The sequence below is a fragment of the Anomaloglossus baeobatrachus genome, chromosome 2 (assembly GCF_048569485.1).
Source record: "Anomaloglossus baeobatrachus isolate aAnoBae1 chromosome 2, aAnoBae1.hap1, whole genome shotgun sequence".
NCBI classification, from domain to species: domain Eukaryota; kingdom Metazoa; phylum Chordata; class Amphibia; order Anura; family Aromobatidae; genus Anomaloglossus; species Anomaloglossus baeobatrachus.
The window spans coordinates 513,277,929-513,299,022 of NC_134354.1; the positions used below are offsets into that span (position 1 = coordinate 513,277,929).

Here is a 21,094-nt window from a genome sequence, read left to right on the forward strand (position 1 = left end):
CTAGCTCACATTACAACTGCAGTAAATGTGGGCAGGATCTGTTCGCATGTGTTTGATGTCACTCATGCCCTCCTGGGTATTTGAAAGAGGATAAGAGATAATGAAGTTTAGGATCACAAGGCAGAAAACTTTTGTTGGTGACTGCAAAGTGATACCAAGATGTAGACCGTGTAATCGATGATGGCTGGCAGCGCCAATTTTGGAACTCTGTGCTGCAATTCTCACTGTGTACATCCTGGCAATCGTGTGGGCACAGGAGCTGTGTGCAGCACGATCGCTGCCGGGGATTCTGCTTTCCTGACAACCAGGCTCCAGCTCTCACAGCCAGGAGCGGTGCCTGCGCCATCCTTGGATGTTTAATCCCCTAAATGCCGCAATCGAGTTCGACTGCAGCCTTTAGAGATCTGGAAGAGGCAAGCTTGTGATGTGATCATGGAGCAACAAGGGGTTGCCGCTGTGATGATGTGCTACCTGTGAATGTCAGCAGAGTGCCGGCATGCACAGGAACATAGCATTTCTCCTGATCAGAGGGATTGTGAAGCATTGCTCTGATCAGCACCAGCGATCAGATAGTACAGGTATAAAGTCCCCTAAGTGGACTGGTAAAATAAATTAAAAAAAAAGATTTTAAAAATATGAAATAAACCTAAAAATGCAAATTACTCCCCTTTTGCCCAATTTAAAATAAAAACATATTTGGTATTACTGCATACAGAAATGCCCGATCTATCTAAATATAAAATCAATTTATGTGATCGGTACACGGTGTACTGAGAAAAAAAATCCAAAATTACGTTTCTTGGTCACCACAACATTGCACTAAAATGCAGTTATAGGCGATCAAAACATCACCTCTACCCAGAGGGTGTAATGAAAACCATCAGCTCAAGACCCAATAAATAAGCCCTCACTGAGCGCCAAATCCCAAAAAATGAGAACGCTATGGGTCTCTAAAAATGGCGACAAAAACGCAATTTTTTTTTTTACAAATTTCTGAATTTTTTTTTTTTACCGCTTAGATAAAACTAAAAGTATACATGTTTGGTGTTTACGGACTCGCACTGTCGTGAGGAATTATAATGCCAGGTCAGTTATACCATATAGTGAACATGGTAAATAAATAACTCAAAAAACGATCGTGCAATTGTACTTTTTTTTTTTTGTAATTTCACCGCACTTGGAATGTTTTTCCCATGTTCCAGTACAATATGTGGCAGAATGAATGGCGGTGTTCAAACGTTTGGCTATACTGGCATAAAAAAAAGTTATGGTTCTTGGAAGAAGGGGAGGAAAACATGGATAATCCCCCGGGGGTGGAGGGGTTAAGCCGAGCTCCAGCGTCCATGGTGCTGGCGCAGATCTGGACAGTCCTATGTGCACACTGCTCGGCACATCAGCGGACAGCAGGTGCATTGTGGGGCACAGGGGGCATTGCTGGAGCTCTGCGCTAAGGCCCAGAGGACACAGGCGGCAGTATTACTACACAGCAGAGAGAGGCATTGTTCCTGCGCCGTGTGCTGCTGCCATAGAGCACTATCTGCCATTACTCCCAGGCTATCACCGTTCTACATGACGCCGGTATTCCTGAGGCACAGCAGTATGCAGCCTGGTGTGCAGCACTCCTGGAGCTCCGTGTCCCCGCCGGAGGTGGCCGGTGTCCCTCCCGGAAGTGTCCGGCTATACACTACAGCTCTTTTCCAGCTTGCGCCTCTCAGTTTCTCGCAATGTTTTGTGACCTGAAGCGGCAGTGAACGAGTTACAACGGAGCCACGCCCTTCAGCGTCACTTCATATAACGCATTACCCACAATCCTCTTTCTCTTCGCCATCTTTGCCGGCGCCATGAAGTAAGTGATTCCCTGAGCCTGGGACATGTCCCGTGTGAATCTGCCGCCATCCTGCCCGCTGCGCCCGGCCTCGTGCTGTCCTCTGCGGGCAGGGTGCGGCGCCGGCTCCTCCGGTCTCTGACCGCTCTTCATTTTCTGTCTGCAGGGTCGAGCTATGCAGCTTCAGCGGCTACAAGATCTACCCGGGGCACGGGCGGCGGTACGCCAGGACTGACGGGAAGGTATGGCTGCCGCTGGGGAGTCCGGGAGCTGTGGTGCTCTGGCGCCTCTGTCCGCAACACGTGACCTGACTGTGGAATCGATGTACAGACCTGTGTGACTGCTGGGCCCGGCCGGGGGCGGCTGTGCTGAGGTGTTGGGGGCCCCGAGGTGGCTGTGGTGTGGGGGGCCTCAGGCTGGAGGTGGCTCTTCTGTGATGTGAGGGTCCCGAGGTGGCTGTGTTGTGGGGTGTTCCCTGCCTCTTAGGTGACTGGTATGGGGGCCCTGGGCTGGAGTTGGCTGGGCCCGAAGGAGATTGTGTTGTGGGGTACCCTGAAGCAGTTGTGGGGTGTCCCCTGGAGGCGGCTGTGGTGTGGGGTGTTCCCTGACATAGGTGACTGGTGTGGGGGCCCTAGGCTGGAGGTGGCTGTGGTATGGGGGCCTGGAGGTGCCAGGGCCTGAAGGAGGCTGTGTTGTGGGGGGAGCCGGCTGTGGTGTGTGGGGGCCCTAGGCTGGAGGTGGCTGTGGTGTGGGGGCCCTAGGCTGGAGGTGGCTGTGGTGTGGGGGGCCTCAGGCTGGAGGTGGCTCTTCTGTGATGTGAGGGTCCCGAGGTGGCTGTGTTGTGGGGTGTTCCCTGCCTCTTAGGTGACTGGTATGGGGGCCCTGGGCCGGGGGCGGCTGTGCTGAGGTGTTGGGGGCCCCGAGGTGGCTGTGGTTTGGGGGGCCTCAGGCTGGAGGTGGCTCTTCTGTGATGTGAGGGCCCCGAGGTGGCTGTGTTGTGGGGTGTTCCCTGCCTCTTAGGTGACTGGTATGGGGGCCCTGGGCTGGAGTTGGCTGGGCTCGAAGGAGATTGTGTTGTGGGGTACCCTGAAGCAGTTGTGGGGTGTCCCCTGGAGGCGGCTGTGGTGTGGGGTGTTCCCTGACATAGGTGACTGGTGTGGGGGCCCTAGGCTGGAGGTGGCTGTGGTATGGGGGCCTGGAGGTGCCAGGGCCTGAAGGAGGCTGTGTTGTGGGGGGAGCCGGCTGTGGTGTAGGGACCCCCTGCAGTCCAGTAACACTGACAGCCATGGCTGCTCTGCTATATCTATATTATTGTGACGTTTGCTCTGTTCTCATCAGGTGTTCCAGTTCCTTAATGCAAAATGCGAGTCCGCGTTCCTGTCCAAGAGGAACCCGCGTCAGATCAACTGGACGGTCCTGTACCGGAGGAAGCACAAGAAGGGGCAGTCGGTATGTACTGTGCAGATCTGTGCTTATGTACCTGCACTAATGGCTACAGTCTGATATGCAGTGATGGGGATGCTGCTCTCTGCCTTCATAACCTTTGTGGTGTCTGGACATCTGCCCCCATAAACACTGTGCGGGCCACTATGCAGCCCCCATATACAATCACCAACCTTCTTCCCTCTCCCCAGTACACAGGAATGGTCAACCCAGCACTCCTGAACTCAGAGCTGCTCTGTACCAAAAATAAGGGTCCGGTGATTGAATCCCAACCACCCAATCCTTATGTCGCCACACGACCTTCTTTAATCCAACATAAATGTGACGTTTCGACCTTACATAGGTCTTATCGCATTTTATGTTGCTTGATCTATGTAAGGTTGAAACGTCACACTTTATGGCGGCTAAACTCCTTCACGACTGCCAGTTTGTCCTTGGCGGTGTCTGTCCCTTTAATGTAGGCCCGTTCGGCAAGCCCATAATATTCCACGCACGTTTGCTGACCTGATGTGCATCTCCGATCCACTTGCGCCTGTTACCCCTTAGATTGTGCTGTTAGTTTGACAGCGACATGTAAAGCACTCTGGTGGTGGTCACACTATTCGTTGCCAGACCTGTAGCTCAGTCACGGGCTCCATTGGGTTGGCATTGCAGGGTTAGCTGATGACACTTGTCGCTGTCAAGATGTGTTTCCTGTGAATGCCGACAGTGCCAGCACCCACAGTAACAGCAGTTCTGCTGATCAGAGCACTGCTGAAGCATCACTCTGATCAGGAGAAGTGATTGAACTGTGCATTGATAGTCCCCTAAGGGGAGTAGTAAAATGAATAAAATAAATTCATATCACCCCTCTTTTTGCCCTATTGAAAATGATAAAAAAATACACATTTGATATCGCCAGGTTCAGAAATGCCCGATCTATCAAAACATAAAACCAGTTAATCTGATTGAAATTTTTCTCGCTAAGCTGTGTACCAAATTGCAAAACTACAGATTTATTTATTTAGTTTGTTTTTTGTTTTTTGTCGCTCAAACATTGTGTTAAAATGCAATTACAGGTGATCAAAACATAACATCTGTTATAATTTAAAATGTCCACTCAAGATGCAAAATATAAGCAATCACTGAGCCCCAGAGCCTGGAAAAGGAGAACGCTACGGGGCTTAGAAAACTGAGACAAAAGCGCAGTTCTTTTCCAGTACAACATGGTGTAGAATGAATGGTGTCATTCAAAAGTACAACTCCTCCTGCAAAAACACAAGCCCTCATATGGCTGTGTGGACAGAAAATTAAAAAAAAAAAAAAAACTATGGAGCTTGGAAAAGTGAGAGAAAAAAAACTTGAATCTCCTGGGGGTGTAGGGCGTTTAAAGAAGTTTAATTCTTTTTCATCTATTTCTGGGTGCTGTAAATTTTTGATTTATGCATATTTTGCCAAGCTTACTCCTTGTGGGGTTTTGTTTTTGCTTTTTTTTGTTTCAGGGCTTTACTACCTGTTCCTACTGTGTGTTGCGGGTCTCTTTACATTTTTGTCCCTGCATAACCTGTTGGGGGCAGTCTTGTGGTCACGTACACGACATGATTGGCTGACACATTTCCTAATGAGTATAGGACCTTTTTAAATGGCTGTTTTGATAACCTTTAGGTATTATTGGCGTATACCCTCAGTAATTCTTTATACTGTTGTAATTGTCACTTTTTTATTCCCCCCACTCCCCTGTAGGTAATGTATTGTCACTAGTGATGAGTCAGCAGTATCTTGCTTGGTACTCCTAATGAGCAGTCGGATGGGCACGACTCGTGTAAAGAGTAAACTGCAGATTTGAGGATTTTTCCGCAAGCTCTTCTTGAAAAACACTAGTACCCCATTGACTTCCATTTTATTTGTTCCATGAATGAAGCCTGTGAGCATCTGACTACCCGTTACATATACCAGAGCATGGTAGTGCTCGCTCGCCACTAGTTGTCACGCTTTGCACAGCCAGCCATTTTGGTTCAACATCCTTTGCTTGGAAAGTAACATTAAAGGGAATGTCGCCCCCTTTTACAGTTTTAAGCTCTTACTATGGGCATACAGGTAATAGGATGGTGAAACTAGTCTTGCCTGTATGCCTCATAGTAGATGCCTTGTTCCACAAATATTACTTTAGGCTAATTTGCATATAGCGATCTAATGGGCTACTGGGTGTTGTGCTTCGAGTACTGGGCGGTTGCTTCCCTGTAAGAAATCCCCACCTTCGTGCTGCATTATCCTTCCTACTTACACCATCCTATTACCTGTATGCCCAAAAAAGAGCTTAAAACAGTCAAAGTGGGTGACAGATTCCCTTTAAGCATGCTGGATATTGATATGTCCACGTCTGTCAGAGTTCACACTTGTTTACTGGACATGGTTTTCATATGTCTAATGTATATTGCCAGCTTAAAGACTGACCCAGGATAGCCTGCATCTTCAGCATTGTGAGGTAAGGGGCACTACTCTTAGCTGCCCTTCTCCAGGTCTTGTGTTCCTCACCTATTGTCATTAATTGCATCCTTTGGGTCAGTGCCAGCAGCGCTTATTACCTTCTCATAGTGCCTTTCAGATATGGGTATTCATACTGACAATCTGGTGCTAAGGCGTTCGTCCTTATTGTATGTGACCTAAAATTCCAAAAGACCTGTTGCATGCACTCTTTGGAGATGCAGATTTGGTGGCTGTAGTTTGTAGGTTTATACCTTGGCCCCGATTCATCAGTTTTTACTTGAGTGGTGTAAACGTTGCATAGTTTGGTGTGATGAAAGTTGGTGACTTGTTTGGGGCAATTTTTCTGCTGAAACGGGTGGAGGACATGACCACAGCTCGTCATACTTATGACAAGGTATGACCTCTCGTACGCCCGACGTCTCTAGTACCTGACTGGAGGACAACCTCTGGAGTAGTGCACGGAGCTGTACACCGCTGGTCAGATGCTCCAGATACATGACGAGGTGAGCACCTCTGTATCAGGAGTGTCTAACACCAACACGCCCCTTTATGTAGACTGGTGATGAAATCTCTGCTGTTGATGAGTCCAGGCTTATGTCTTGTGTAACGTGAAACCAATGGCACAATTATCTTGCTACAGGACAGGAATGGTTTTGTTTTAAATTTCTGTGCTGAGTTCAGATATCGGAGTATACACAGGCTGCAGCTGTCGTGACCTGAGCTTACCTGTCAAGCATGTATGCGGTAGCAGAAGACCTGCTCTGCATCACAGTCCGTAATTGGTCCATGATATGCGGACATCTGAGTGAGGCCTAATACATTCTAGACATTGCCCCCCCCCCCCCCCCAATGAATACTTGAAATCGGGCAATGGACAACCATCACGAGTCTAATTCCTTTCTATTTGTATTGACAAAAAAAACTGTTCGAGGGATTCCTGTATTGGCTAACTAGAATTACATTTGACACTTTCTTTCTGGTTAGTGAGTAAGGGCATAAGCGTACAACAGTATTTCTTGTCTGGTGTTACATATGACTTGAGACATGATGCTCTCCTGGCCTGCATGTTGGTAATTTCTGGAGCACCTTTTCTTAAAAGTTTTGTTTTTTGCCCTTGTATCTTTCTTAGGAATTTGAATTAGGCTAAGTTCACACATCCTGTGTTTTGCATCAGTCACAATCCGTAGCCTTGAGGAATTACGGAATCCTGCAAAATATTTTGCAGGAATCCTGTATTTCCCCATAGACTTCTATTAGTGACGGATTGCGACTGATGACCCTGCGTTGCATCCGCTGCGTCGCGGTCCGTCGTTTTTGACTGACCGCCGAGCGGGGAGCAACGCAGAATGTAACGTTTTTCGGGCCGTCAAAATTAACGCGCCGCGCAGGAATCCGTCGCCATCTGTCAAGCTTGTAATGCAAGTCTATGGTGCTGGATTCCGTCGTAATCCGTCTTACAACGGAATCCAGCGCAGGATTCCGTCATGCTCTACTGAGCATGCCCAGCATGCTTGGCACGCCCACTGGGCTGTCCCAAACACAGACGGATCATGACTGATCCGTCAAAAAACGGACGCACAGCGGATGTAAGGCTAAGTTCACATTTCCGTTGATTTGTATCAGTCACATGCGTCGCTTGACGCATGTGACTGATACGCTGTTCAACGCTGTACAACGGATGACAAAGAACAGAATTCTTTGTCGGATTCCGTTGTGTGCGGGGGGCGGAGTTCGGGGGCAGAGCCGAGCGGGGGGCGGGGCCAGGCGCTGAGGATGTCAGTGGAAGTGCTGCGGTCTGCATGGCTGGGGACAGGTGAGTGTATCTGTGAGTGAGTGTGTGTATGTGCATGTATGTGTGTATGTATGTATGTGTGTGCACATGCAAAGTGCGGGAGGGGGCGGAGCCGAGCGGGGGGCGGGGCCAGGCGCTGAGGATGTCAGTAGAAGTGCTGCGGTCTGCATGGCTGGGGACAGGTGAGTGTATGTGTGAGTGAGTGTGTGTATGTGCATGTATGTATGTGTGTGTGTGCACATGCAAAGTGCGGGAGGGGGCGGAGCCGAGCAGGGGGCGGGGCCAGACGAGGGTGTCAGTGGCAGTGCTTGTCTGCATGGCTGGGGACAGGTGTGTGTGTGTGTGTGTGTGTGTGTGTGTACATACATGTGCGGAGTGCGGGAGGGGGCGGGGCCGAGCGGGGAAGTGTCGGCCTCCCTGCACACGTAACCAGCCTAAATATCGGGTAACAGCAAAGCACCCGATGTTTACCTTGGTTACCCGATATTTACCTTGGTTACGGGCCTACACCGCTTAGCGCTGGCTCCTTGCACCGTAACCAGGGTAAATATCGGGTAACCAACCAAAGCTGGTGATGTGTGCAGGGAGCCAGAGAGCATGCGCAGCGAAATCCGACGGATCTCGCTGCTCAAAAAACGTTACATGCTGCGTTCCCCCCGCCCGGCGGTCAGTCGTTCCACGACTGATCAGTCGGGCGGAGGGTGCAACGCAGCATCATCAGTCACAATCCGCTGCTCATGCAAGTCTATGGGAGCAGCGGAATCCGCTAAACGGATTCCGCTGTTTACAAGAGCAGCGGATTGTGACTGATAGATTTTAGCGGAAATGTGAACTTAGCCTAACGGACGCAACTGATCCGTTTTTTCACAGGATTCCTGTGAAAGGAATCCTGTGAAAAACACATCAGTTGCATCAGTTGACATCTAAAAAACAACTGATCCGTTGCTGACGGACCTGACGACGGATTGAAAACAACTGAAGTGTGAACTTAGCCTTAACTGTTAGCACTTGGTGTCTCTACAGTGACTGTCAGTGAGTGACTAGTAAAAGGATGTGTCCCTTCATACTTCGGCCAGTTGTGTGTTTTTGGGTTTTGGTTTTTTTTTTTGTATTGGTTACATGCGACCGCTGCAGATTAGACAGACCTTTCTCTGCACCAAAAAGCACACTTTGTGGCTTAAAAAGGCACCAAAAATGCATTTTGTTTTTGGTGCTGGAAGGGCTAAAAAAAATATAGGAAAACAGATCCAACAATTGACATGCTGCTTATTTTTACTGCACCAAAAATTGCAAGGCAACAGCTACGTGCGCACAGCTTTTGATTTCTCATAGACTTTGCAGTGATAAGAATAGACATGCAGATTTGGGCAGTAAACTGCACTGTGCACACAGGGACTTGTTCTTCCTGAAAGTGTAGGGATGATTGTCGTGAACTTGCATCACAAAATCATACTGACATGTTCTCTTTAAAGCAAAGACACGGCAGCATTACGGATTACATTGATACCTTTGAAGAAATCTTTTAGTCAGCATTTGAACTTATCTGCTAATTAGCTTTTGGTACACTGGGTCTTCTCCCTGTCTGTGATTCCTTAAACTCTGCACCTGTCACAGATCTGTGAATGACAGGCCACTGCTGAGATTTCAAATAGGAGGCAGAGCATACAGATCAGAGGCAGGAGGCGGAACAGGGTAATCTCAGGAGGGAGGGGGGGGGGGATCTGGTGCACAGTCCGGCCCCTGTGCACTGAAATCTAATTAGCAGAAAACTTCAAATGGTGATTTAAAGAACACCAAAGCAGATTTCTTCACCAAAGGTATCTATTTTGTGTTACACCCATGTCTTTACTTTACAAAATTGTGCTGACAGGTCCTCTAAGTTCATGGACTTCACTGTGGAATACACACACTGCCTAAATCCAACATATGTAACAGGTCCCGTGATTTCTGATGCATTTCCTCTTTAAAATTGTGTATTTTCTTTACTTTTCTCTTTCTAGAACTGTTTTGATGAGTTGAAGCAGTCAAACTGTTGATTTTAATATTTAGTGATTTGTTCCCCTTTTAGGAAGAAGTCCAGAAGAAACGTACTCGTCGCGCTGTAAAGTTCCAGAGAGCCATTACTGGTGCCTCTCTGGCTGAAATTATGGCCAAGAGAAACCAGAAGCCTGAAGTGCGAAAGGCTCAGCGGGAACAGGCAATCAGGTAAAGCTGGCCATAAACATTAGCTGTCAGTCAAATTGAGAATGTGACAAGCTGCCTTCTCTTTGAACTGCCCATACACGGAAAGACTCGACCAGGCACATCTGGCAGCTGCTTATCTCTTGCTGCACAAATAAATTGGACAACTTTAAAATCCGTCCACCTGATGCTTATGTCCTTTGACATAAGACCAACAGTCTGTAGCTCCATGGCCCATTTAGATGGTTGGGTGAATGGGGGGGCCTTAAGTTTTTATGCACACCAGTATACACTAACTTTACACACCCACTCCTTGCAGACTATTAAGGAAGACTGCCAGAGGTGGTCTACGGGCCTGTTGACCTGGTTTGGGAGATGTGACCTTTTTAAAATGAATGTCGTTTCACGCCTTTTTTCTCTTTCAGGCAGGCATTTAGAGCCTAGGAGATGTTTATCTTTGAGTTAGATAAAGATGAATACTTATAAAATTCTGATATGAGTCCCTGGTTGTTTGTAGGGACGCAACCTCCCTAAAGAAACAAAGTTCATTTGGGCTAAAAAGCCAGCGAGGTTATCTCGCTCCCTGTTAAGCAGACATAAAGGGAGGGGGGGTTTGGGCATCCCGGACTTGAAGCTATATTATTGGTCTTCCCATTTGGTTAGTGGTGAACTGGTGTCTGCATGCCTCGATTAAGTCCTGGATGTCCGTGGAGCGGAGCTTTTCTAGCATCTTTCTCCCAGCCGCCCCTTGGCTTGCTAAAATCCTCCTGTCTTTGGGGTCTTTTCCAACTATCGGTGCAACGTTGGAGTGCTGTTTGCAAAGTACTGTCCGTAGGTACCTGCTTCCTGCACCCTCTCCGCTCTCACCATAATAGGCTCCCCTGAGTTCACCCCGGTTTCACAGACCCTGTCTTCAGAAGTTGGATTTTAAGCAATAGGTTTAGGGCTTGTCAGCTAGGGGTTGGGGGTGGGTGGGTGGCCTTCCTTGTCCGACCTTCTGGTCGTTGCGTTGCCTGAGCCGCTGAGGATGTAGAGATCCATGCAACTCAGGCACTTTCTTGGTTCTCTACCTACTTTTGACCACTTTGCTGGCCCCCCAACTGTATTTGGAAAGATTTGTATGGGTGAGGTGGTTGTACGCCATTCTCTCTCCTTGGTCTATGCCATGTTGGCTAACCCAGTGGACACTCCACCCCGGGGTACATACAACAGTAGAAAGGGACCTTGGGGTCATGTTATCGACGAACAGATAGGGAAGATCCTGTTTCTTTTTCGCTCCTAATTGGGAGACCCAGACAGTGGGTGTATAGCTACTGCCCTCTGGAGGCCGCACAAAGAACTACACTTAAAAGTGTAAGGCCCCTCCCCTTCTGGCTATACACCCTCCCGTAGGAGTACAGATTCCTCAGTTTTAGCTTTGTGCGCAAGGAGGTCAGACACGCACGCATAGCTCCATTGTTTTTAGTCAGCAGCAGCTGCTGACTATGTCGGATGGAAGAAAAGAGGGCCCATTAACAGGGCTCCCAGCATGCTCCCTTCTCACCCCACTGTATGTCGGAGGTGTTTGTAAGGTTGAGGTACCCATTGCGGGTACGGCGGCAGGAGCCCACATGCTGATTCCTTCCCCATCCCTTTTTACAGGGCTCTGGGTGAAGTGGGATTTACTGGTCTCCAGGCACTGAGACCGGGCTCCATCTACAGCCCCTGGAGAAGATGCTGGATGGAGCGGAGTACATCAGGGACATGGCCCTGCTTCCTCAAGGTACTCTGTGTCCCCGTGCATTTGGCGCTCACACCGCAGCATGCTGGGTGTTGTAGTGCGCCGGGGGACATCAGCGCTACGGCGCTTGTGCCATGGCCTCATTCAGCTTAGCTGAAGCAGGCACACTTCCAGGAATCGGTCGCGCCGGCCGCTGGGACTGCGGCGCGGCTGGCACTTGTGGTGCGCCGGGGACTTCAGCGCGGCCCGCGCTTTTACGGCGGCCGCGCTGATAACTCGAGTCCCCGGCTTTTGCGGCCTGCTTCCGTTCGTTCCCGCCCCCGGACCTGCCAGTCAGGAGAGGGGCGGGACGCTGGCCACGTCTAGCAATCGGTCATGCCGGCCGCTGGGACTGCGGCGCGGCTGGCACTTGTGGTGCGCCGGGGACTTCAGCGCGGCCCGCGCTTTTACGGCGGCCGCGCTGATAACTCGAGTCCCCGGCTTTTGCGGCCTGCTTCCGTTCGTTCCCGCCCCCAGACCTGCCAGTCAGGAGAGGGGCGGGACGCTGGCCAGTGCATCAGCGCTGAGGGCTGGAGTCGTTTTTACATACTCCAGCCCTCACAATCGGCACAGAGGGGACACTGTTTCCCGCACTTTTGTTTGGGAACTCCCACGGACCGCCCCTCTCCACAGACGCCGGCAGCCATTCCTGCTGACACGCTGAGCTGCAGAGGGGAGCCGGGGAGACCCAGACAAGGAATTCTGCAGCCTCTTACCCGCTATTCAGCGGGCGGTAAGCAGCCCTCAGGGCTCACCCCTCTTGTGCCAGTAGTATTATTAGTATTTTGTTCCTGCAAATACTTTGTACTGCATAGCGCTGGTCGCCCTTTGGCTATAGACTCTCTCACATTCAGAGAGCCAGCAGCATGTCGTCCGTAAAACGCAAGGGTACCAAGGCACAGACATTATATGCTTCCTGCACCGCATGTGGGACTTTTCTACCGGCAGGCTCCACGGACCCCCATTGTGTGCAGTGCTCGGCCCCTGCGGCGCTTGCACAGTCGGGACCTCTGCTGGACGTGACCCAGGGTGTACCACCTGTGAATGCTGTCCAGGTGACAGGAACTGAGTTTGCAGCTTTTGCTGACAGAATGTCTCTCACTATGTCACAAATTCTTGACACATTGCGAGCTAGGCCTGTACTTCAGGCCACGGACACTGTGCAATCATTGCCCCCTGGTCCCCCTCAGCTCCAAGCTCCGGGACGGGCATATACACCTCAGGGTGAAGACTCTGACTCGGACGATGGCCCCGGGCAGCCTAAGCGGGCTCGCTATGACGGGCCTTCACATTCATCTCAATGGTCAGGATCCCAGCGAGATGAATCTATGGGTGATGAGGCGGACGTAACTGATCAGGATTCTGATCCTGGGACCGCTCTCAATCTAGATACACCAGATGGTGACGCCATAGTTAATGATCTTATATTTAACATCAATAAGATGTTAAATATTTCCCCACCAGCTCCTCTTGTGGAGGAGTCAGCTTCGCAGCACGAGAGAATCCACTTCAGATACCCTAAGCGTACTTTAAGCACTTTTCTGGACCACGCTGACTTTAGAGACGCAATCCAGAAACCCCACGCTTATCCTGAAAGGCGTTTTCCTAAACGGCTTAAAGATACACGCTATCCTTTTCCCCCTGACGTGGTCAAGGGTTGGACCCAGTGTCCAAAAGTGGATCCTCCAATTTCCAGGCTTGCAGCTAGATCCTTGGTTGCAGTTGAAGATGGAGCGGCACTTAAAGATGCCACTGACAGGCAGATGGAGCTCTGGCTGAAATCCATCTATGAAGCGATTGGAGCGTCATTAGCGCCTTCTTTTGCAGCCGTATGGGCACTCCAAGCTATCTCAGCCGGGCTTGCGCGAGTTGACTCCGTCACACGTGCATTTGCCCCGCAGGTAGCACCATTGACCTCGCAAATGGCGGCATTCGCGTCGTACGCGATTAATGCTGTTCTTGACGCTACAAGCCGCACGGCAGTGGCGTCAGCCAACTCCGTTGTTTTGCGTAGGGCCCTGTGGTTGAGACATTGGAAAGCAGATTCTCATTCCAAGAAGTGCTTAACCAATTTGCCTTTTTCTCGTGACCGATTGTTTGGAGAGCGTTTGGATGAAATCATCAAACACTCCAAGGGTAAGGACTCATCCTTACCGCAACACAGACAAAACAGACCCCAACAGAGGAAGGGTCAGTCTGGTTATCGGTCCTTTCGAGGACCGGGCAGGTCCCAATTCGCCTCGTCAAAAAAGACTCAAAAAGACCAGAGACGCTCAGATTCTTGGAGGTCTCAGTCACGCCCAAAAAGGGCAGCCGGAGGAACCGTTGCCAAGACGGCGTCCTCCTGACTTGCGGTCTCCGATTCCCACACCCGCGGTCGGTGGGAGGCTTTCCCACTTTGGCGACATCTGGCTGTCACACGTCAAAGACCGTTGGGTGAGGGATATTCTGTCTCACGGGTACAGGATAGAGTTCAGTTCTCGTCCGCCAACTCGTTTCTTCAGAACTTCTCCCCCACCAGACCGAGCCGATGCTCTGTTGCAGGCGGTGGCCGCTCTAAAAGCGGAAGGAGTGGTGACCTCCGTCCCTCTTCAGGAACAAGGTCACGGTTTTTACTCCAATCTGTTTGTGGTCCCAAAAAAGGACGGATCGTATCGGCCCGTCCTGGATCTAAAGTTGCTCAACAGACACGTAAAAGTCAGGAGGTTCCGGATGGAATCCCTACGCTCCGTCATAGCCTCAATGTCTCAAGGAGATTTTCTAGCATCAATAGATATCAAAGATGCGTATCTCCACGTGCCGATCGCACCAGAGCATCAGCGTTTCCTACGCTTCGTCATACACGACGACCACCTGCAGTTCGTAGCGTTACCTTTCGGTCTGGCAACAGCCCCCCGGGTCTTCACCAAGGTCATGGCAGCAGTAGTAGCTGTTCTGCACTCGCAGGGTCACTCGGTCATCCCGTATCTAGACGACCTGCTTATAAAGGCACCCTCTCAAGAGGCATGCCAACACAGTCTGAAGGTGGCACTAGACACTCTCCAGAGTTTCGGGTGGATTATCAACTTTCCAAAGTCTCATCTAACCCCGACCCAATCTCTGACTTATCTTGGCATGGAGTTTCATACTCTCTCAGCGATAGTGAAGCTTCCACTGGACAAGCAGTGCTCGCTACGGACTGGAGTGCAATCTCTCCTTCAGAGCCAGTCGCACTCACTGAGACGCCTCATGCATTTCCTAGGAAAGATGGTAGCAGCAATGGAGGCAGTCCCGTTCGCGCAGTTTCATCTGCGCCCTCTACAATGGGACATTCTACGCCAATGGGACGGGAAATCGACGTCCCTCGACAGGACTGTCTCCCTCTCTCAGACTGCCAAGGACTCTCTGCGTTGGTGGCTTCTCCCCACCTCATTGTCACAGGGAAAGTCGTTCCTTCCCCCGTCCTGGGCAGTGGTCACGACGGATGCGAGCCTATCAGGGTGGGGAGCGGTGTATCTCCACCACAGGGCTCAGGGGATGTGGACTCTGGAAGAGTCCACCCTGCAGATCAATGTTCTGGAAATCAGAGCAATCTATCTTGCCCTGCGAGCCTTCCAACAATGGCTGGAAGGCAAGCAGATTCGGATTCAGTCGGACAATTCCACGGCGGTGGCGTACATCAACCACCAAGGGGGAACACGCAGTCGCCAAGCTTTTCAAGAAGTCCAACGGATTTTGACGTGGGTGGAAAGCAGAGCGTCCACCATATCCGCAGTTCACATCCCAGGCGTGGAAAACTGGGAAGCAGACTTTCTCAGTCGCCAGGGCATGGACGCAGGAGAATGGTCCCTTCACCTGGACGTGTTTCAGCAGATCTGTTGCCGCTGGGGGACGCCGGACGTCGATCTGATGGCGTCACGACACAACAACAAGGTCCCAGTTTTCATGGCACGGTCTCACGATCACCGAGCACTGGCGGCAGACGCCTTGGTTCAGGATTGGTCGCAATTCCGACTCCCCTATGTGTTCCCACCTCTAGCATTGTTACCCAGAGTTCTCCGGAAAATCAGGTCCGACTGCCATCGAGCCATACTCGTCGCTCCAGATTGGCCAAGAAGGTCGTGGTACCCGGATCTGTGGCATCTCACGGTAGGCCAACCGTGGACACTACCAGACCGTCCAGATTTGCTGTCTCAAGGGCCGTTTTTCCATCTGAATTCTGCGGCCCTGAACCTGACTGTGTGGCCATTGAGTCCTGGATCCTAGCGGCCTCAGGTTTATCTCATGAAGTTGTTGCCACAATGAGACAGGCTAGAAAACCATCCTCAGCTAAGATCTATCACAGAACGTGGAAGATATTCTTAGCGTGGTGCGTGGCTCAAGGGTTTTCTCCCTGGCCATTTGCATTGCCAATTTTTCTTTCCTTCCTGCAGTCTGGGTTGGAAAAAGGTTTGTCGCTTAGCTCTCTTAAGGGTCAAGTCTCCGCGCTATCCGTATTCTTTCAGAAGCGCTTGGCACAGCTTTCTAAAGTACGCACGTTTCTCCAAGGAGTTTGTCATATCGTTCCTCCTTACAGACGGCCATTGGAACCCTGGGATCTGAACAAGGTTCTCATTGCTCTCCAGAAGCCGCCTTTCGAGCCTTTGAAAGAGGTTCCCCTTTCTCGGCTTTCACAAAAGGTAGTTTTTCTTGTGGCGGTCACGTCTCTTCGAAGAGTGTCCGAGCTAGCGGCGTTATCTTGCAAATCTCCCTTCCTGGTGTTTCACCAAGACAAGGTAGTACTGCGTCCAATTCCAGAGTTTTCTCCCAAGGTGGTTTCTTCCTTTCATCTCAATCAGGATATCACTTTACCATCTTTGTGTCCGCATCCAGTTCACCAATTTGAAAAGGGTTTACATCTGTTGGACCTGGTGAGAGCACTCAGGATTTACATTTCTCGCACGGCGGCTCTACGCCGTTCTGATGCGCTCTTTGTCCTAGTCGCTGGTCAGCATAAGGGATCGCAAGCTTCCAAATCCACCCTGGCGCGGTGGATCAAGGAACCAATTCTTCACACATACCGTTCTGCTGGGCTTCCGATTCCATCTGGACTGAAGGCCCATTCTACCAGAGCCGTGGGTGCGTCCTGGGCATTGCGGCATCAGGCTACGGCTCAGCAAGTGTGCCAGGCGGCTACCTGGTCGAGTCTGCACACGTTTACCAAACACTATCAAGTGCATACCTACGCTTCGGCAGATGCCAGCCTAGGTAGACAGGTCCTTCAGGCGGCGGTGGCCCACCTGTAGGAAGAGGCTGTCTGACAGCCCGTTCATGTGGTATCTTTTTACCCACCCAGGGACTGCTTTTGGACGTCCCACTGTCTGGGTCTCCCAATTAGGAGCGAAAAAGAAGGGAATTTTGTTTACTTACCGTAAATTCCTTTTCTTCTAGCTCCAATTGGGAGACCCAGCACCCGCCCTATTTGTTCTTAGGGTTTCGTTTTTCGGGTGCACATGTTGTTCATGTTGTTTCTTAAGTTCTCCGATCATGTTATCGGATTGAATTTGTTTTTGAAACTGTTATTGGCTTTCCTCCTTCTTGCTTTGGTACTAAAACTGAGGAATCTGTACTCCTACGGGAGGGTGTATAGCCAGAAGGGGAGGGGCCTTACACTTTTAAGTGTAGTTCTTTGTGCGGCCTCCAGAGGGCAGTAGCTATACACCCACTGTCTGGGTCTCCCAATTGGAGCTAGAAGAAAAGGAATTTACGGTAAGTAAACAAAATTCCCTTCTTCTTGCTCATAAGACTTCAATTTTGTTGTAGACTTCAAGAATCTAATTTTAAATTACTCACAAGATGGTATCAGGTCCCTACCAAACTACACCAGATGTTCCCGAGAGCTGTCTCTTTGCTGGAGTTGCGGCAATGGGGAGGAACATTTCTTTTGGGCTTGCCCAGCCATGCAGGGGTTCTGGTCGGAGATGGGGAGGGTGGTCAGACAGGTGACGGGCACAACTCAGGAGCTGGGTCTGGAGTTGTTTCTGTTGCAGCTGTCTGAGTAGTCAGTCAAATCCTACAAACATTCCCTGCTAAAATTTCTGGTAATGGCTGCTAGGCTTGTATCCCTTTTGAGATGGAAGTCTGATCGACGTCTGGAATGGAAGATGTCTGGAGATGGAAGTCTGCGCCCCCCCTTCTCTCCCCCAATTCCCCATGTTGGCTTTGTGGGCCTGCAGGGTTTATGACCTCATGCAAATGGCAGATATGACGTCCTCTTATCAGTCATGAACGCTTCTATAGGACCTGGTTTTCATGGTTTGACTTCAAATTCTCGGCGGATTATGTTACCCTGACTGCAGACAGCCTACTGGGGTTGATATGCGTAGGATATCCCTTGGGTGGAGCCCCCTCCCTTCCACCGCTCCCTCTTCTTTTTATCGTTCCTTATCTTTTCCTCTGTTACCTTTGGTCGTCCCGAGTGTTTTTCTGTTATGGTGGGGGTTTTTTTTCTTTCCTTTTTCTTACTGAATTTCTTTTCTTTATTCACATTGTATTAAGTTTTAAAATACAGACCTGGGCCTGAGAGGTTTGATTTGCTTATCAGGTCTTATGGCATGTTCAGTGATTCTTTCTATATATTGTTGATTCTGTATACATGACAGTGTGGGTTGTATATTTTGCTCGAGTCTGTTGATAAACAAAATTTAAAAAAAAAGTCCCCGGCACTTGCGGTCATGCACACTATGAAGACTGGTGTACGTGTCTTGGCTTAAGAGAGGTCTACTGTGTATGACCAGAAGTGCCCGGGACTTCTGATCATGCGCAGTGCCCGGCATCTGAGGCTTTAGCAACGGACAGGTAGGCGTGTCGCCACTGGTGATGTTGGCAGTGGGCACTGAATAGCATGTTGGCATGCCCTTGTGGGCGTTGCTGCCATGCGAACAGGGTGGAATGCGCTCAGGAACTAATGGCCTTGCAACTAGTCCCTCAATAGCATATCATATAGGATCTTTAGAAATACTTTTACTTTTTCTAAAGATCCCTGCATCTAGTAGCATAGATAAAGGGATTAGCAATACATACACAGAACTGCTCGTGGTTCCGGGTGCAGATCACACCTGACAGGTTCCCTTTAAGTTTATGCTCCTGCTGTGCACATATACCCTTAAATTTTTTTTAAATACAATAATTTTGTGTATAAGGGGCAATCCTCCTATTGCATGGCAACAGGTTTAGGGTCAACTTGTGATTAAAGTTTAATAAATTCCTACATAAGTTTAAATTTACTTGTCATGGGCACAAGACTTCTGACTGATGGCCAAATGTGTTAGCATTTTTCATAATAGTTACAAAGCTTGGGAAAAAAAAACAAAAACCTAGGTCCATCTAATTCAGTTAAACATAGATTTTGTATATTATGCTGTAGAAACCTGAAGCCTGATTCATCAAAGCTTTTATGCTTTAATTCTGGCGTAAAAAGCTTGGCAAAATCAGTTCTGGTGTAGAGGCTGCACTAACATTTTGTGAATTGGCGGTCTCTCCATTTTCTCTAAGCTCTGACAATGTATGGGGTGCGGAAAGTTCATGTCCAGCAGAAGCAGCGACATCCCTTATGTCACAGATCTTACTCCACTCTTCAACTAGAGTAAGATTTGTGGCAAGGTGCACACAAAGGCTGCCACTTTTCAGACACCGGATTCATTGAGGTGTGCGCCTCTAATTCATCCACAGCGTCTGACTCCAGTATGCCTAAAGACTGGTGTGAAAAACGCTGCTCTTGATGATGATCTGCGTCGCGCTCAAGTCCATAAAGCTGTGTTGTAGAATTCCTCTTGATCCACAAGGAGGATCCAGAGGACTTTGTTCACACATGGCAGTACCTGTGTTCTCATGAGTTTGGATGTCTATCAGATGCTATTCCTGCCTTCCCCATAAATGCTGTAACCACTGCTTTTGTAATCTAATTCCCATATTGAGTTTAATAACAGAATGACTTTAATCTTTTTTTTTTTTTTTTTTTTTTTTTTTTTTTATTTATTTTTTTTCCTTCCTCCTTAGGGCTGCCAAAGAGGCAAAAAAGGCTAAGCAAGCTTCCAAAAAGCCTGTTCCTGTCAAGGTGAGTTTTCTGTAGATGGAGTCACTTGCTAAAGACATGAGGCTAGACTGATGCATGTTCCCATCTACATTCATCTGTGCTGGGGTTGGCTTCTGTAAAGCCAGAGCTGTCAAATTAATGCAAAGTGGGTAGAGAGGGGTGGGAAAGTGCACGGAACAGTTTGACCACACACCAAGCGCCCACTTTGTGCTGAACCCCTGGCATGTGGGCAGGCAATGGATGGGAATAATCCAGTTTTGTGCTGGACATGCCAACAGGACTTCGTTTTTCTCCTCTTTAACCTTTTGCTATCCAACACAATTTCCTGTTTCGCCCACTGAAAACCTATTATAGGTCGTCATCAGGTATATTTATTCCAGCATTCGGTAGTGAAAACGGAATCTACTCAAACCCATTGGCAGACTACATTCGTTGCCACCCATCGGCATCGCCCTCTGTACCCTCGTCATCTTCGTCGCTGACATCGGTAGAAAAAAAAAACGCTTTCAAAATCACTCAGTTCCGACTCTACTACTTTACTTCCATTGTCCGAATCGCTCACTATTACTACTTTCACTAGTATCGATTACACGCTGCCTTACTTCGTCCGGATTCACGCACCTTTGTTTTGAGATCTGAGCCATTTTCACTTGTAAAACAAGAAAACAAAACTGGGGTGGTTCAAAGGTCGTCAAGAACAGTGCAACCATTGGCTGCTAAAATATCACTATGCGTGAAGTCCTGCCTACTATGCTTAGAAAAGGGACGCTAGAAGGGACTTGGGATAGTAAAATGCGTATCAAATATTGATGTCCCCTGCCAGGGGACAAATGAGCTCAGATTATTTTGAATGCCCCCCCCCCCATGATGGGAAAAGGTTAAGGCATAATCCACTATCATTTTTTTGCTTGTTCTCATACACAAGGATATTGTAGTCAGAATACAATGTTATTGCATATGTGTAAGTAATATATTACATAGTGAACAGAATGCGTGCAGGATACCGCATCGTGCATGCCTTTCAGGGGTGGTATGTGGGCATAATGTCAGCACACTACTCACATCTGGCTTCACACTGTAAAGGCTAAAACTAGCTGCTAGTTCTTGCATGTACTGTATGTAGATGACCTGAGCAAGTGTATTTGAGCCTCAGAACACACACCTTGAGTGAACTGATGACTAATAAACTAATATATATATTTTTTTTTCTTTTATTTTTTTTTTTTTAGGCACCAGCAAAGACTACATCCAAACAAAAGATAGCCAAGACAGTGAAGATGCAGGCTCCCCGTGTTGGTGGCAAGCGCTAAGCAATGTGTTATTCTTGGACAAGCTAATAAATTGGTTACGAAAAATCTAAGACTTGATGTGTTTTGGATTGTCCACTTGCCACATTACATAATTTATTTATTTTATTTTTTTTGTTTACATAGTTAACAATGTTCCTTTTTAAGCATTCTATACAGTGAACTACTGGTTTATTGTGATTGGTTATCAATTTGTTCTTAACACTCGTGCATCGTAGGGCACACAATCTTTGTCCTTGTGCGTACCGGGTTTTTTTTTTTTTTTTTA

At 48.9% G+C, this 21,094-nt stretch overlaps 1 protein-coding gene across 1 annotated transcript; it reads left to right on the forward strand.

Moving 5' to 3' along the window:
• The first annotated feature begins 1,804 nt into the window (after positions 1–1,804).
• On the forward strand, positions 1,805–20,874 carry RPL24 (ribosomal protein L24). The gene is made up of 6 exons (XM_075334295.1): positions 1,805–1,846; positions 1,992–2,067; positions 3,164–3,274; positions 9,595–9,731; positions 19,483–19,540; positions 20,749–20,874. The coding sequence occupies exons 1-6, from the start codon at positions 1,842–1,844 to the stop codon at positions 20,827–20,829; spliced, it is 468 nt and encodes a 155-aa protein (XP_075190410.1). The 5' UTR covers positions 1,805–1,841; the 3' UTR covers positions 20,830–20,874.
• The last annotated feature ends 220 nt before the right edge of the window (positions 20,875–21,094 follow it).